Genomic DNA, 14,588 nt, shown 5'->3' with positions numbered 1-14,588 from the left:
CCCGCCACTGCTGGCGCATGCGCATAGCGGCCGGCCGGGACGCTCCTGCCGGGGCCGCGGGAGGCGCTTTGTCGCGCTGCCGCCCGCGGCCGCCGCTGCGTCACTTCCGGCGCGGGGCCGCCCCGCTCCGGCTGCAGGTAGGCGCGCGCGCCCCGGGCCCCGCCCCGGCCGGAGCCCCTCGGGCCTCGGGACCCGGCTGCGGCCTCCGCCCGCCGCGCTGCCCGGCCATGGCCGTGTTCGACACCCCGCAGGAGGCGTTCGGGGCCCTGCGGCCCGCGTGCGTGCAGCTGACGCGGGCGCAGACGGCGGAGAACGTGTGGCGGCTGCAGGCCCGGCTGGCGGCTGTGAGCGCCCCGGCGCTGCAGCAGCTGCAGGAGTACGTGCTGTTCCCGCTGCGCTTCGCCCTGAAGGTGCCGGGGCCCAAGCCGGAGCGCGTGGTGCTGAGCGTGGTGCAGTGCGCGGCCTCGGTCCTCGCAGCGACGTGCGTGAAGAAGCCGGAGCTGCTGCAGGAGCTTTTCTCGGAGCTCTGCACGTGCCTCTCGGCCCCAGCAGGCTCGGGCACGGCGGCCTCGCCGTCCGAGGAGCTGAAGCTGGCCGTCATCCAGGCGCTGCACACCCTGATGCACTCGGCTTACGGCGACGTCGTCATGTCCCTGTATCAACCCTCCACCCTCCCTCTCTTAGGATTTGCGGTGTCTTTGCTTCTGGGCCTAGCTGAGCAAGAAAAAGCCAAGCAAATTAAACTCTCTGCTTTGAAGTGCTTACAGGTGCTAGTTCTGCAGTGCGACTGCCAGGAGCATCGGCAGCTGGATGAGGATGAGGCACAGCACTGTGGGGATTTGTTTGCTTCGTTTCTGCCCGGGATTTCCATAACCCTGTCTCGCGTTATTACTGGAGACATCAAACAAGGTCACAAAAGCACTGTTGCTGCCATCAGGCTCTTTTATCTGGTGGTTGGGTTGGTGATGGCAGACACACAGCTAGCCAGGATCCCAAAGAAGAAAGAAAAGCTGCCAGAGGAACAAAGCAGGATATCGGAATTAATGGTCCATAGGGGACCCGACTGGAGTAGGAGTACTGCTGAGAAACTCTCTCTCCTCCTGCAAAAAGTAGTTGGGTTTTCTTCAGTTCACCCTCACTGGAAAGTGAGACTGGAGCTGGTGGAACTGATCCAGCACTTGTTGAGGAACTGCAGTCGGTCTCTGGTAGACTCGTTCAGTCATCTTCTAAAGGCCTTGGTCGGGCTGGTGAACGATGAAAGCAGCGAAGTCCAGAGCAGGTGTAAGGAGGTTCTGCAGGGCACTGCAGAGCAGGGGCTCGTAGCACACAACAGGGCTCTCACCGATGTCCTCTCCGAGAACCTGCATTCCCTGGCCACAGCGCTGCCTCGCCTGATGAACTCCCAGGATGACGTGGGCAAGGTGGCCACTCTCAGCTTGCTGCTCGGCTACCTGAAGCTGCTGGGCCCCAAGATCAGCTGCGTCCTCAACTCCGTGTCACACCTGCAGCGTCTGTCCAGGGCGCTGGTGCAGGTTCTGGAGCTGGACGTGACCGACGTGCGGGTGGTGGAGGGCAGGCGCTGGGGCGGGCCCGCGGGCTCCCTGGTGCCCTGCCTGCAACGGGGCGCGAGGCAGAGGAAGCATTTCCGCTTCTTCGCGGAGGAGAGAGTGTTCCGGCTCCTGCAGCAAGTGTGTCGCGTCCTGGGCTACTACGGGAACCTGTATCTGCTGGTGGATCACTTCCTGGGGCTGTATGTGGAGTCTGGGGCGTACAGGAAGCAGGCAGCCATGGTCCTCAACGAGCTGCTGGCGGGAGCCGCGGGTCTGGCCGTGGATGTCCTTCAGCAACGGGACACTGCACCGAGCCCGGAGGATCTCCAGGCGTCCGTAACGTCCATCCTCGACGAGTACACGGCCCAGGCCAACTGGTACCTGATCACCAGCTTGGACACGGAGGAGATGAGCCCCGAGCAGCCGGTGCAGCGCCCGGGAGGCACGCGCAGCAGCGTTCTCCTGCTGGCCCCGGAGCCGCGCGCCACCGCCCGCACCATGAACAGCAACATCTGGCAGATCTGCATCCAGCTGGAGGGCGTGAGCTGCTTCGCCGCCGTCCTGGGCAGGCAGTTCCGGCTGCTGCTGCTCTCGGCGCTCTACCCTGTGCTGGAAAAGGCTGGAGACAAGACTCTGCTGATCAGCGAGACGGCGCTGGGGACGCTGGCTGACATCTGCGAGGCCTGCGCTTACGAGTCCTTGCAGAGTCTGATTAATGACAACTCTGACTATCTGGTGAATGGGATTTCCCTGAGCTTGCGCCAGCTGGCACATCAGTCACACGCTTCCCAGGTCCTGGACACTATGCTGAGGCATTCAGATGCCAGCTTGCTGCCACTGGTAGAAGATGTCATCCAAGACGTCCTGTCTGCGTTGGATCAGTCTTACAGTAACCAGGCTGCCACTTTCCTCGGGGTCCTGCACTCAGTGATGACAGCATTAGGTACCTGAGCGATGATTACTTTGAGTAACTTAGTCATACCATAGTCAAGGGCACTTGTCTCTGAGCTTTCCACTTGTCCTGGGAGATTCCAAGCAGCTGAGGTCCTGCAGCGTGGTGGCAGCTTTGCCTTGCTGCGTGGGCCAGCTCTTGAGCAAAGATCACCAAGAGTTTCCCCTCTCCCCAACCAGTTTCTGGTTGCCTGGCCTGCAGACTTGCAGGAACACAGCCTTTAGTGGTGGAGAAAGGAGAGCTCTGCTGCTCCCATCCATGCTCTGTAGGAGCACGTGAGTGTTTTCCTTTCTACATTGGGGTTTTAGCCTTTTCTTGCCATCAGGGAGGTCCCAGGGATGTGACAGCAGCTGCCTGACTCTGTAGCTCAGTCCCACAAAACGTGGGGAGTCCTGTTCCTCTCTGAAGGAATCCATGGTCCCGTGCTGCCTTGCAGGAGGGGTTGGTGGCTGCTCAGTGACGTGTCGGTCGCTCTTTTGCAGTGCAGTGGTTTGGGTCAAGCTGCAGTGAGGAGCAGAGGCAGAGCAGGCCGGTGTCCCAGGGGCAGCGGGTGCTGACGAGGCACGAGGTGCAACGATTCTTCCTTGACTACGTCAGACAGAAGCAGATTGCAGAGGGCAACCTTCCTGACACAGAGGAGGAGGAGGAGGCAGGTCAGTACTGCGTAAGACTGGAGAGGAGTGTGTTCAGTTTCGAGACAGACAGTGACATCTGAGTTTCCTGTTGTCAGACAGGGACTTGGGGCCAGGCTGAAAGCCCAGCACAGTCCTGCCCGCTTCGGGTGTGCTTTTTGCTGACCGCAGCTCGGGGCGGGTGCTGCTGGCTGCTCCTGCTGTTCTGTGCAAGGAGGGTGTGAAATGTTTGTAGATGGAGGCTGGTCTGGCTCTCAGACACAAGTACACTGTGTTCTTCCTTACCTTGTTTGTGTTCAGGACCCAAAGTTTCCTCTTTCTGGGATCCTGCTGTGTTTTCTTTGCCCTCCCTTGGGAATCCCTGTACTGTTTTCTCCTGGCTAATGATGCCACCACTCCCTTCTCACTTGGCCTTGGCAGGCCCTGCAGACATTCACAGAGGGAACTTCACTGTGCTGTGCTGCAATCCTGACCTTTAAATACTTCACCTTTAAATACTCAGGCTTTTCATTTTTAATACAAATCAATGGGAAGTAAGTCCATGGTGAGCAGAGACTGCAAATGTCAGACCAGCTGCATTGTCCAGTAAAGAAAGCAAACCTCCTCCAGTCCCACCCTCCTGACTGATCTGACATGTGACTCCCAGAACTGTGGACTGTGTCCATCATGCACTAAAGGATGCCAGAGGCCTCCCTGGGAGGTTGCAGAGCAGCTGTGGGTGGGCATCTTCATCTGAGTCGCTTTCAATGCTGAGGTAATGCTTTTGTCCTCCAGCTGAGGTTCCTGTCCTTGCTAAGCCGGAGCCAGACAACTCTGCTGCGGAAGGAGAAGCTGCCCTGCCCAGCCACGCTGAGCTGGCCAAAGCTGTGCTGGAGAGGTGCATCCACCTGCTCTCTGACAGGAGCCTCCGAGTGCGGCTCAAGGTCGGTCAGCGGTGGCTCCAGGGGCTGGGTGGTGCCTGGGAGGGGGTGGGTGGCACAGGCACGGTGTGTGCTGGGCTCCTGTCCTCAGGAGGCTGCTGTTGCTGTTCAGGACAGACCCTGCAAGGCTGGCGAGAGACCAGGAGACAGTCACCTGGGCACAGGCTGGTTTAGGAATGGCAGATAGGCTGCACAGGACCTCAAGGGTGGCTTTGTATCAGGCACCTTCCCTCGATTCTCGTGATAAGTCTTGTGCCTCAGCCCGTGGTAGAGGAAGCCGGTGTCCTCCTCCCACCTCAGCCTCCCCTCCCCTCCCCCTCGCTCTGACTGCAGTGCACAGACTCATGAACGTGTTTGAAGTTGCTGGGATGATGATAAACAGGGCTAAGAACCCTGGGTTTTTTTAATCATAAAAATCCTTTGAAGGTGGCCTCCTTTTAAACTGCAAAGACAGAAAATGCAGCAGAGGCATAACCCAGATTGGCAGCAGGGAGGCCCCAGCCCTGCCAGGTGATCCATGCCATGCTGCAGGAGCACTGGGGCCCGAGGGTCAGACCAGCAGTCCCAGTCTGGCTTTGTAGCCCAGCACAAGTTGTGCTGCTTGCCCCTTTCCAAACAGGCCTGTGTTCAGTTATCCCAGCTCATGCTGAGGTAAAACCCAGCCCTTTGGTATTAAAACTCTTCCTTCTTCTGTCTCCCCAGCGCAACACTGGGGATGCACCTGAGTGCCCAGCGCTGTAGCATTCTGAAAGTCTGTTACCTGCCCTTGCTGCCCAGGTCCTGGACGTGCTGGAGCTCTGTGTAACTGTGCTGCATCCTCACGGAAACCATCTGCTGCCCATGGCTCACCGTGTGTGGCCAGCTCTCGTCACCCGCCTGATTAGTGATGACCCTCTGGCAGTGCTCAGAGCCTTCAAGGTACAGCAGCAAGTCTCTGCCAGCAGCCTTCAAGCTGGTGCTTAGTAGGCAGGTGGTTCAGGCATTGTTGTGGCCTGTGAGAGAAGCACTAAGCTGGTGGAGTGGTTTTTTAACTGTGGTTCAGAACACAGGGTCACCACCCTGCAGTGCATAGGTTTGTACCACACCCACTGCAGCTTGTCCACAGACAGCACCTTGACACTGCTCCTGGGGCAAACAGCAACATCAGTGGCTACTGCAGGGAGGAGGAAAACACTTCTTTTACTGCCTAAGCAGCTCTCAGAGGCACCATATAGTGCAACTTGCCTTTGCTGGAGCCACAGTCTCACCACCCCCCTGTGAAAGTCTTAGGCTGAAGAGAAGGGATTATTTCACAATTGAGGCATTGGCACGGAGAGGTTAAGTGAAGACTTAGCCCCTTAATGGCATTGTTAAAGAGCTCCTGACCGTGCCAACTGCCTGCATTCTCCTCCTGACTCACACTGGACAGCATGTTTGCAGAGGTTGCCAGCCCCAGGGTTTCACAAGGATTCCTCCCCTGCACGGAGGGAGGCTCAGTTTAGAACACCACGTGAAACGGAGTGAGGTTCAGGTCACTCAGCCTCTCAGTCAAGCATTCACCTTCAGCCCAGCAGTGGAAACTGGCAGATATGGGCACATTGCTCTCAGCTACTAAAACATGGTCAAGGGAGAGTGAATGCCTTATCCCCAGGTGGTGTGGCTTGCTGAGCAACCCCCCCCCAGACCTGTATGTGCACCCACCCTCCTATAACTGACCTTTCTCCTCTAGGTGCTGTGTACCCTGGCTGACAAGTGTGGGGACTTTCTGAGGCAGAGGTTCTCCAAAGATGTCCTGCCTAAGCTGACCAGTTCCCTCCTCAGCCAAGCCCCAGCCAGTGCCAGAGCAGGGCCTATGTACACCCACACACTTGCCTTCAAGCTGCAGTTGGCTGTGCTGCAGGGACTGGGCTCTCTGTGCGAGAAGCTGGACATGGGTAAGTACCAGGGGCAGCACAGGTTACCTGAGGTCACTGCCAGACTCACCTCTTCTCCTTTCATTGCAGCTGACCAGGCTTGCACTTGCTTCTTATCCTTCTGCTGCCCTGTGGGTCTGATTTCCTGACCTTCTCCATCCCTTTTAGGTCCTTCTGGGCCTTGATCCATCCTCTTTCAGAGCTCTGTACAGAGGGACTGGTTGCTCTTGTGGGAGTGAATGGGAGAGAACATTCCCATTGCAGAATCTCTCTGCTCATCTCACTTCTGCATGACAAGTGTTGTGCCTGGCTTGCTGCAGCTGGGCCATGCCTTGTTCTTAGCTGAAGGACTGGAGCCCAGAGAAAACTTCTGGCTAACTTGACTAGTTCCATTTTGGGGCATCCCTCTGGGTGACCCTTTAAATGCAGCACATCACGTTCCTCTACTGAATTAGACTCTCTGAAGTTCTCCCAGGTTAAGTTTCTGGAGCTGGCTGTGACAGGGGAGAAGCCTGCTGGCTAGTTGCTCTTTTCCTCTCTCAATGCCCTCGATTGCTTTCCTAGCTTTGCAGCAACACACTTGAACAGGTGAGGTCAGAAGAGCTCAGGGTCAGACAGTTCAAAGCCTCAGAAGCCTCTTGCTGCCAATTTAGAGCTGATTCTGTTAGGCAGCAGCCACTGAGTAGGTCACCTCCTACCCTTCTTTTCTGTTCCATTTCTGCAGGCGAGAGTGACCTGAATAAAGTGGCAGGTGCCTGCCTGACTTACCTCAGTGCCAAGCAACCCCTGAAACTGCAAGAAGCTGCCCAGAGGTAATGTTTCCTCAATGCAGGTGTATCAGGTGTGCAAATTATGTGGGGTAGGGGGAGCACAGTAACCCCTTTCCTTTTCCACCTCTCCCTTCCTCCATCCAGCATTTCAGTCCTGTACATCAGGGTCTCATGGGGGTTAAAACCCCTTTCTCAGCTGAAGTGTCAGTTACTACTCAAAATGAGCCAGAAAGGTCAGCTTGCCCTTGAGTTGCACTTGACCTTCAGATTACCCTGCACTGCATCTGGGGACAGAGGGGGAAGATGTGCTACCTGCTCTTTTCTATCTGCTTTCTATGCTGGGACACTTGGAGCTCTTGGCCCACCGGTGGCATAGAATCACAGAAGGGAAGTCAGCTGTGTGAGAGTGTGCCAGACATTCCCAAGTATTTTATCACTTCATACCTCCTGCAGGCCAGGGGATTTACTTCTGTCATCCTTCTGTTTTCCCTGGGCTCCTGTGGTTCCACCAACCCAGGCTCTGCCAAGTGCACTGGAGTTTGGGAAGCTGTCTTGGTACCAGCCTTGCTCAGAGGAGGCTGGGAGAGGTTAAAAGAGCACAAACAGTTCAGGGAAGTGTTGACAACCATACTTTGCTGCTTGGTGTACAAAATGCTGCTCAGCACATTCCTGTGGTCAGGGTAAGAAATCACTGTTGTCAGATGTTGTCACCTGGAAACAAGGCCAGAGATTTCAACAGACAAAAGGAGGCCAGTCCCAGAACATGGCAAGTAAGCAAGCTGTGCAGCTCTGCCTCTGCTGAAGGACAGGGGGAAAAGCCCTTCCTCTTTCTGTGTGGCCACTTCACCCCCTCCCCAGCGGGGCAGAAGCCAGTGGGCAGGTCCGGAATGGGAGGGCTGCCCGTGGCCTCCCCGGGGTGCAGCCTGTGACAAAGGGCTTTTGTGTGGCTGGGCAGCAGCATGGAGGGAGCAGGCTCTTAGAAGCTGTAGCTGTACCTTTGTTTGTATTCCTGCACTGGTGAGAGTGGGTTTATTTTTACCTTAGTGGCTGTTATGGCAGCGCAGCAGGCGTCAGCAGCGTTTGTTCTGCAGAGGGGCTCCTCGCTGGAGGCTTGCATACCCTGCACACAATAGAAGTGTTGGGCTGTGTAAGCAACGCTGAAACGGAAAGCAGAACACCAGGATTTGTCCAGAGATGTGGAGTCTTAAGCTTTTAAGTCATTAACAAAGCAGACTGAAAAGCTGTGCAATTTCCACCCCCCCTGCAGCAGTGGTGGGGGAAATACTGAATTAGCCCTGGGGTGGGATGGGGTCATTTGGAGCTACATTGTGAAGCAAACTTACTGTTGTTGGAGGAAAAGGGCAGCAAAGTTCAGGGCAAATAACATTTTTCTCCTGGATGTAAGTTCAGTTTTATTTTAAGGGAAAGGTGCTCGTGTTGCCCTGCTCCCCCCATGCTGTCAGTGCACCCACATTGCTTGCTGTGAGCAGCTCAGGTGGCCAGACACGTGTGCACTGAGACATACACCACTCTGGCCTGGTCCTCACAGCGCATCTGGCAGCACTTGTAGTGCTGGTTTAGGTTGGTTTGAGTTCAGCCCTGTGTGATCTGATCTCAGGGCCCTGACAGATCAGTTAAACATGTCACAACCACTTTATAGCACATGGTTTGAGGTGTCAGCATGGAAAAGTCAGGATTGGTTTGTACCTGAACCATCAGCTCCAGGAGAAGAATCATTCCTCAGCCACCCTCCAGTTTCCTTCCTCCAGCTCCTTGACCACCAGGTTCCTGTAAGCTCTGGTCCTTGTTCTCCACAATCCTGAAAGGACTCCTGCAAACTGACACAGACTGTCACATGTAAGGCCTTTTCCACCCAGGCAAGGGCAGTGTTACCAGCCTGATATATGAACAATTCTGCATTTTAAATGCTTCTAAAAACAGATGGACCAGAACTAATCTTAGCCACAGCCCTAGTGCCAACACACGTCACATAACTCAGCTTTATCACTGCAGAAATCATGCAAGGTAAAAAGACACTGGGAATCAGCTTGCCATGGTGATTTATACTAACTGGCCTTTGCTCAGCTCCTTGGATTCTTACTCAGCTCGTGAGGTGTGACCTGCCAGGAACAAGGTCAGGTCTCACAAAGTCAGTAACTGTGGGTATGCAAAGGGCTAAGCAGGGATGGTTGCCCAAAGTGCTGGAGAGACAGGAAAAAAGCAGGAGAGAAGAAAAAAAGACCAAGAAAGGAGTTTTGGCTGTCATCCAGGGATGTTATCATGCCCCAAGGAGGCTGCCTAATCCCATTTATGGGACCCTGTAGTTTTATTTGATGAACCAGTGGGAGTAAGTGAATTTTGTAACTGCAGCTTCATGCAATACTCAACAGGCAAAAATAGATGCTGGGGAAAACAGAACTGCAGCATGTCTGAGGAAGAGAAATGGGACAATAGGCTTTATTGTAAGATGACTGCTGGGAGTATACCAGGAGAGGAATATTAGCCAAAGCTTTAAAAAAAAACCCCACTAAAAATACACAAAGCTGCTGAGAAAGCCAGGGAACACTGGCTACACCTTCCCTTCCACTGAAAGGAAGCCAATGCAACTGCAAGTGAGTAGCTCCAGGGTGGTGTGGGGGCAAGGCAGGGGGAAAGGAGGGGTAACCTGAAAGTCACATTGTGCAAATCTGAGCTTCTCATCAATCTGTGAAGTTGCACCACCCCTGACAACTTTTTCAGCTGGAGGAAAAAAGCCTTGAAGGAAAAGGAGTAAGAAATTGTCATTGGCCTCTGCCAGCGCTTCACAAACAGTTCTCCATCTCTGCAGTTGGGACTGGTTTGGAATGTACAGGCAGTTCCTTGTAAGTGTCTGCAGCCTGAGAACTTGCCCATCTGACCTCTCACTCAGCAGCCTGCAGAGGAATAAGGGTTTTTGCAGAACACAGTAACATTTCCCCCAGTTCTTACTGCAGACTCTGATGAAGTGCATCGAGAGCTTGTCCTCTCACCTGCCTGTTCACTGTGCTGTGCTTTGCTTGGAGCTTGGGAAAAGACAAGGCAACACAACAGCCCAGCTGTGCTTTGTGCTAGTAGAGAAAGTTGTTGAGCATACCTGGAACAAATATGAGCTATTTTTGGACCCTTTCAGATACCAAAGTTGATCACCCAGCATACCTCTTTTGGTTTGTGTAGTTTGTTGGGTATTTCTGACAGATGTCTTCCAGAAGCTGGGCTGAATTGCACTAGAACAGCCACCTGCACAAGGCAAAAGTCAATAAAATGATATTTAAGTGAAAAAATAAAAAGGCAACAACAGAAAACAAAGCTGGGTTAACCCCAGGTTCCTTTGCCATGGAAACAGGTTGCTTAGGAACTACCCCAGAGTTAGTTTGAAAAGGCAGAAGTGAAGTTGTTCTTTAAGCTGCACAGCACTCTGGGTTACAGGGAGATTATCACTCACCTCAGGCCATCACAGGCACAAGAGGCAGCTGAGTTCTCCAGGGTCCAGCTAATCTCCTGAGGGCTGCACCCTCCAGAGCAGCCAACCCCAGCTGGAGGGCAGAGTATCCTTGCTGGGAATACAGGAGGTAAAAAGTTGTGCACATGCTGGGGAAGCAGAAGCCAGGTGAATCATGTTCCCTGTGCCCAGGTTTACTTCTCAGAGGCTCATCTCTTGCCTGGCTCCATCCACCCCAGCTGTAAGGAGTGAGGACTCTTTCTGTGCAGCTGCCCAGCAGCAGCAGCCCATCCTAAGCTGGGGGAAACCACTGGGACCTGCTGTTTGTGGGCAGGCAGAGCTGCCCATGCCTGCTGTCATGGGCAAGAGAGCACCTGGCAGGGCTTGGAGAGCTGGTGCAAGCTCCAGCCTGGGACCCAGAGACTGGCACACAGGCCAGTCACCCCTTTTGCAGTGCCACGGCTAGGAGCAGAGCCTGTACCAGGCTGTGCCCCAGGAGGAAGGCAGATGCTGATGCTGCTGTTGCCAGCTGAGCTGTCACTTTTGGAGCAGGTTCAAGCAGCATTCCTCTGGAACAGACAGATAGGCACCACAGGCACCTTCAGGAGGGGACACTGCCAAAATCTGTGCCCATTGCTGCTTAGAGACCTGCACAGAGACAGGCAAAGGCAACAACTGGCTGCTCAGGGGATGAGTCACACAGCCACAAGGTAACTGTGGAGAGGTGAGGGAGTTTTCTAGAGCCTCCAGCCATCTGTGTGCTTCTCCAGGTTACCCACAGCGCTGCACCCCCTTTCAGAGAGAGCTTCTAAAAGGGATTCCTGCAGCTCAATTTGGGGATAAAAGTTCTTCAGGGTGGTTTTGACAGGAGTTGGGTCTGGATTTTGTGGCAGGTGATCCTTCATTTGAGAGATTTCTGTCCTGTGCTTGCTGGGGAATCAGAGACAGATCTGCCCTCTGATTTCTCTGCCCATGTCCTCACTCAGCTGTGCTTCTCACAGCCCCACAGAGTCAGTGGAAACTACAGACCTGAAGATGATGGGGCTGGGTGGTGACTGAGGTCTCAGAAAGCTGACCCATAAGTTTGATGCTCCAGTCTGTGGGAGCACAGAGGGTTCATCACTGTCCAGACACCCTCAACATTCTAGTTGATGTTGTACATGGCACAGGCAGAGAATTTCATGCCAGTTAAGCCCAGTACACCTTCAGTGCATTAAACCCTGACACAGACCCAACTGAGCCTAAAGGTTCCTGGAAGGAAGAAATCACAGAATCGTTTTGGTTGGAAAAGCCCTTTAAGATCATTGACTCCAACCACTAAGCCCAGGTCACCCACATCAGCCATTTGCTCATTTCTGGCCCTCCAGCAGGACTGACCAGCATCTACAGCAGCTCACAGCTGGAGTGTGAAGTGCACACTCAAAAGTCAACCCCCCATCTGGCCCTGGGGCATTGAAATTCAAAGGGAAAAGCCACCACACAGCGGTTGAGCTTCAGAGGAAGTTGCCATTCCTCTCTTCCTCCACTCTCATGTTAATTAAGTTTTTTGGGCTTTGTTTTTCTGACAAAATCCTGCTTTGGGAAAGGTGCTGTGCTGAAGGAAGAAGCTTTGGAGGCAGCCAATAAGAACCTGGAATGAGGGTAGCCCTCAGGTGAGCAGAGAGCCCTTGGCAGAGAATGCAGCTTGAAAGAGCCTTGGCTCTACCACCTCTGAAAGGAAGAACAGTCCAGTTGGGCTGACCCCGTCACTCCCCCAAAAGCAGAGAGGGTGGTGGACAACATACACAGCTTTTCAGGAGCTCTGCAGGAGTGATGGTCCCAGGCTCCCCCGCTGCAGGCAGCACAGGCAGGTGTGGGGAGGCTGCAGCAGCCCACAGCACCCAGACCAGGGATTCACCAGCTGCCTGTTTGATGTCAGGCACTTACTGTGCAGCATAACAACTGGTTTTCTCCCACTTGCCCAGAGATGAGAAACCACTGAGCTGTCTGCTGGGCAGAGGAGCCCTTCTAATGGCTCTAATGACCCTCCAGGTCTGTTCAAGCTCAGAGGTTGGAGACGTCATCAAAGCTTTGCACAGCCCTCCAGTAAGGGCCCTGTTGGGTGCCAATCACAAGACCTTCTCCTTACTCCTCTTTCCTTTCTTCCCACTGTTTTCAAAGTGTTTTTCTCCACTTGATGCACATGGACCCTGACAGCACCTGGCTGCTGCTGAACGAGCTGTGGTGCCCCAGGCCATGGCAGCCACCCCACGCCAGCCTGCGGCCGCCGCAGCTCAGTGGGATGGGGAGGCAGCGGGACGACCTCACCGACAGCGTGCTACTGCTGCTGGACAGGCTGCAGCAGTGGGAGAGCTCAACAGAGACACCTCCACCCTGAGACACCCAGGAGCAGCAGGGAGGGGAGAGAGGAACGGCCGGGACAGAGCTCGCCAGGGAAGAGGCCCTCAGGCCCCAAATGGTTCTGGGGCCGAGGAAGGATGGCCCAGGCTGGGGCCCTGCTCCAGGCACCTTCCCCAGGGGCTGAGGAAGGATGGGCCCAGGCTGGGGCCCTGCTCCAGGCACCTTCCCCAGGGGCAAAGATGTATTTTTAAAGCACAGTTGAGGATGAGGTGGGGACATTGCCCCAGGTCCTCCAGACTGGTGGTTCTCTGCACATGGTGCTGGAGAGAAGCCCCAGGGCTGTGGCACATCAAGTTCTTTGGTATGAAGGGAGGGATTTCCCCAGAAGTTGCTTCCCACCACTCAGCCCTTTGTGGTGCTTTTGTGTGCAAAAGGCCAGATCCTGATCAAGTTCGGGAGCAAGCTCAGAAGTGCAGAACCCAAAGCAATAAAGTGTTGTTACATGGGACAGGCTTTGTGCATCACTGTTGTGGGTCCTGGGTGAGCATCTAAAACACATCTCAGCTGTTGGGACCGAGGGGCTGCTCCTCCTGCCCACACCCCACAGCTGGGATCACCTCCCCCGTCTCCCTTGTTTTGTTCAGGCTGATCTCATGGTTGCTTCTCCAGGAAGGACACAAACCAGCAGTTTCCACCAGGCAGGACAGGGCTGCAGTTCAGCCTTTACCCTTTCATGCTTTTTTTAATAGCTATTCAGTGCTTAACTCTGGGCTGGATTTTGTACAAAGGAACCCTTCAGAGCTGATCTGACAGGGGAAGACAGGAGAGGCAGAAAGGTGAAATATTACCTTTGCTTTCCAAAGCACCCTCGGGGCTGGTGCAGAATGTTCTGGGTTGTTGCAGCGCTGGATCAAACTCATCCATCAGGTGCCCAGGCTGGCTCCTGCCCCCCAGGGCTCACGCTGAGGCAGCAGCACCCAGCAGCTCTGTGCTGCACCAGACCCTCTCCTCTCTGCACCACCCCCTGACCAGGGGTCTCAGCGGCTCTGCCTCCTGCCAGGGTGAGAGAGACATTGCCACAGCCAGCCTGGGCCATGTGCCTGCAGCTTGGATCAGCCCTGGCTGGGCTGGTGAGAAGCCCCCTCCCACTGCTGGGCTTCAGGGCCACCCACATGTGCCCTGGGCCCTGTGACCTGGCCAGCTCTGGGCAGCAGCAGTGGCCCTGCCAGGCTGCCAGGGACTGTCCCCGTGGCCTCGGGCCCTGTGCCCAGTGCCCTGGCACACAGCCACCCGTCCCAGCCCTGCCCAGCTCCCTTATCGCCTCAGCTTTGTCACAGGCACAGTCAATTGCTTTTGTCTGAAGCAGGGTGATGGCCAGAAGAGTGACAGGTGCAAACGGTGCTTTCATGAGGCAGGCTCCTGCCCAGCAGTGACTTGCATGTTAAGCTCAGCCAGTCTCAGCCGAGCCCTGAGGCTGCTGCACTGCCCTGCACCCTGAGGAGCCCCGAGGGGAGGGCAGCACCCTGGCACAGCCCCTCAGCCCCCTCCCCACAGGTCAGGAGCAGAGAAACCCACATCCAGCCACCCCTCTGTGCACAGAGCCGGCCGGGCACACGCAGCCAGCACAAGCCTCTCCTGCAACTCTCACTTCCGAGACTTGACGTAAACACCCCAGAATTAATCTCTTCTCATAAAACCTGTTGTTTTTAACGCTGGCCTCTAGCTTTTGCAAATTACTACACAACACAGCAATTTGTTTACTCCCCGTTTTAGGTGATGTGCAGCCTTTCACCCTGCCCCTCCCTATTCCTCCTCCAGAGCCTGTTTTTTACTGCACCAGCAGCAGATCTGCAACCCACTCCCTTTCCTCCTCCCTGTGATAACGGTTCCCTGACAAGGAGCAGAGCACAGACCCCATAGTCCTGTCAGCCAGAGCCTCGTCACAGCGGCTGCTCCTGCTTGTGGCGACGCAGAATCCTGCCCCCAGCCCCCTGCCCTGCAGCCGCTTCACTCTTTGCTCCCGACAGAGCACCCTGGGTGCCCGCACAGCCTGGGTGCCCCTTTGCTCCCTGAGC

General features: G+C 55.2%; 1 protein-coding gene across 2 annotated transcripts; it reads left to right on the top strand.

Moving 5' to 3' along the window:
- The first annotated feature begins 119 nt into the window (after positions 1 to 119).
- Positions 120 to 13,015, top strand: TTI1 (TELO2 interacting protein 1). 2 transcript variants are annotated; one of them, XM_010206460.2, is made up of 7 exons: positions 120 to 2,493; positions 2,985 to 3,155; positions 3,909 to 4,057; positions 4,832 to 4,972; positions 5,763 to 5,967; positions 6,671 to 6,758; positions 12,334 to 13,015. In XM_010206460.2, the coding sequence occupies exons 1-7, from the start codon at positions 228 to 230 to the stop codon at positions 12,548 to 12,550; spliced, it is 3,237 nt and encodes a 1,078-aa protein (XP_010204762.2). In that variant the 5' UTR covers positions 120 to 227; the 3' UTR covers positions 12,551 to 13,015. The 2 variants fall into 2 exon arrangements, with proteins under 2 accessions (XP_010204762.2, XP_061864980.1); XM_062008996.1 differs by lacking the exons at positions 5,763 to 5,967; positions 6,671 to 6,758; positions 12,334 to 13,015 and having other exon boundaries at positions 4,757 to 4,840.
- The last annotated feature ends 1,573 nt before the right edge of the window (positions 13,016 to 14,588 follow it).

The sequence above is a fragment of the Colius striatus genome, chromosome 16, assembly GCF_028858725.1.
Source record: "Colius striatus isolate bColStr4 chromosome 16, bColStr4.1.hap1, whole genome shotgun sequence".
Taxonomy (NCBI): domain Eukaryota; kingdom Metazoa; phylum Chordata; class Aves; order Coliiformes; family Coliidae; genus Colius; species Colius striatus.
This window is presented reverse-complemented; position numbering and strand designations above follow the sequence as displayed.

Coding starts and splice junctions, on each gene's coding strand:
- TTI1 (XM_010206460.2), top strand. CDS start 228: ATGGCCGTGTTCGACACCCCGCAGGAGGCGTTCGGGGCCCTGCGGCCC. Junction 4,058..4,831: donor GCCTCCGAGTGCGGCTCAAG/GTCGGTCAGCGG, acceptor CTTGCTGCCCAG/GTCCTGGACGTGCTGGAGCT. Junction 6,759..12,333: donor CTGCAAGAAGCTGCCCAGAG/GTAATGTTTCCT, acceptor CTGTTTTCAAAG/TGTTTTTCTCCACTTGATGC.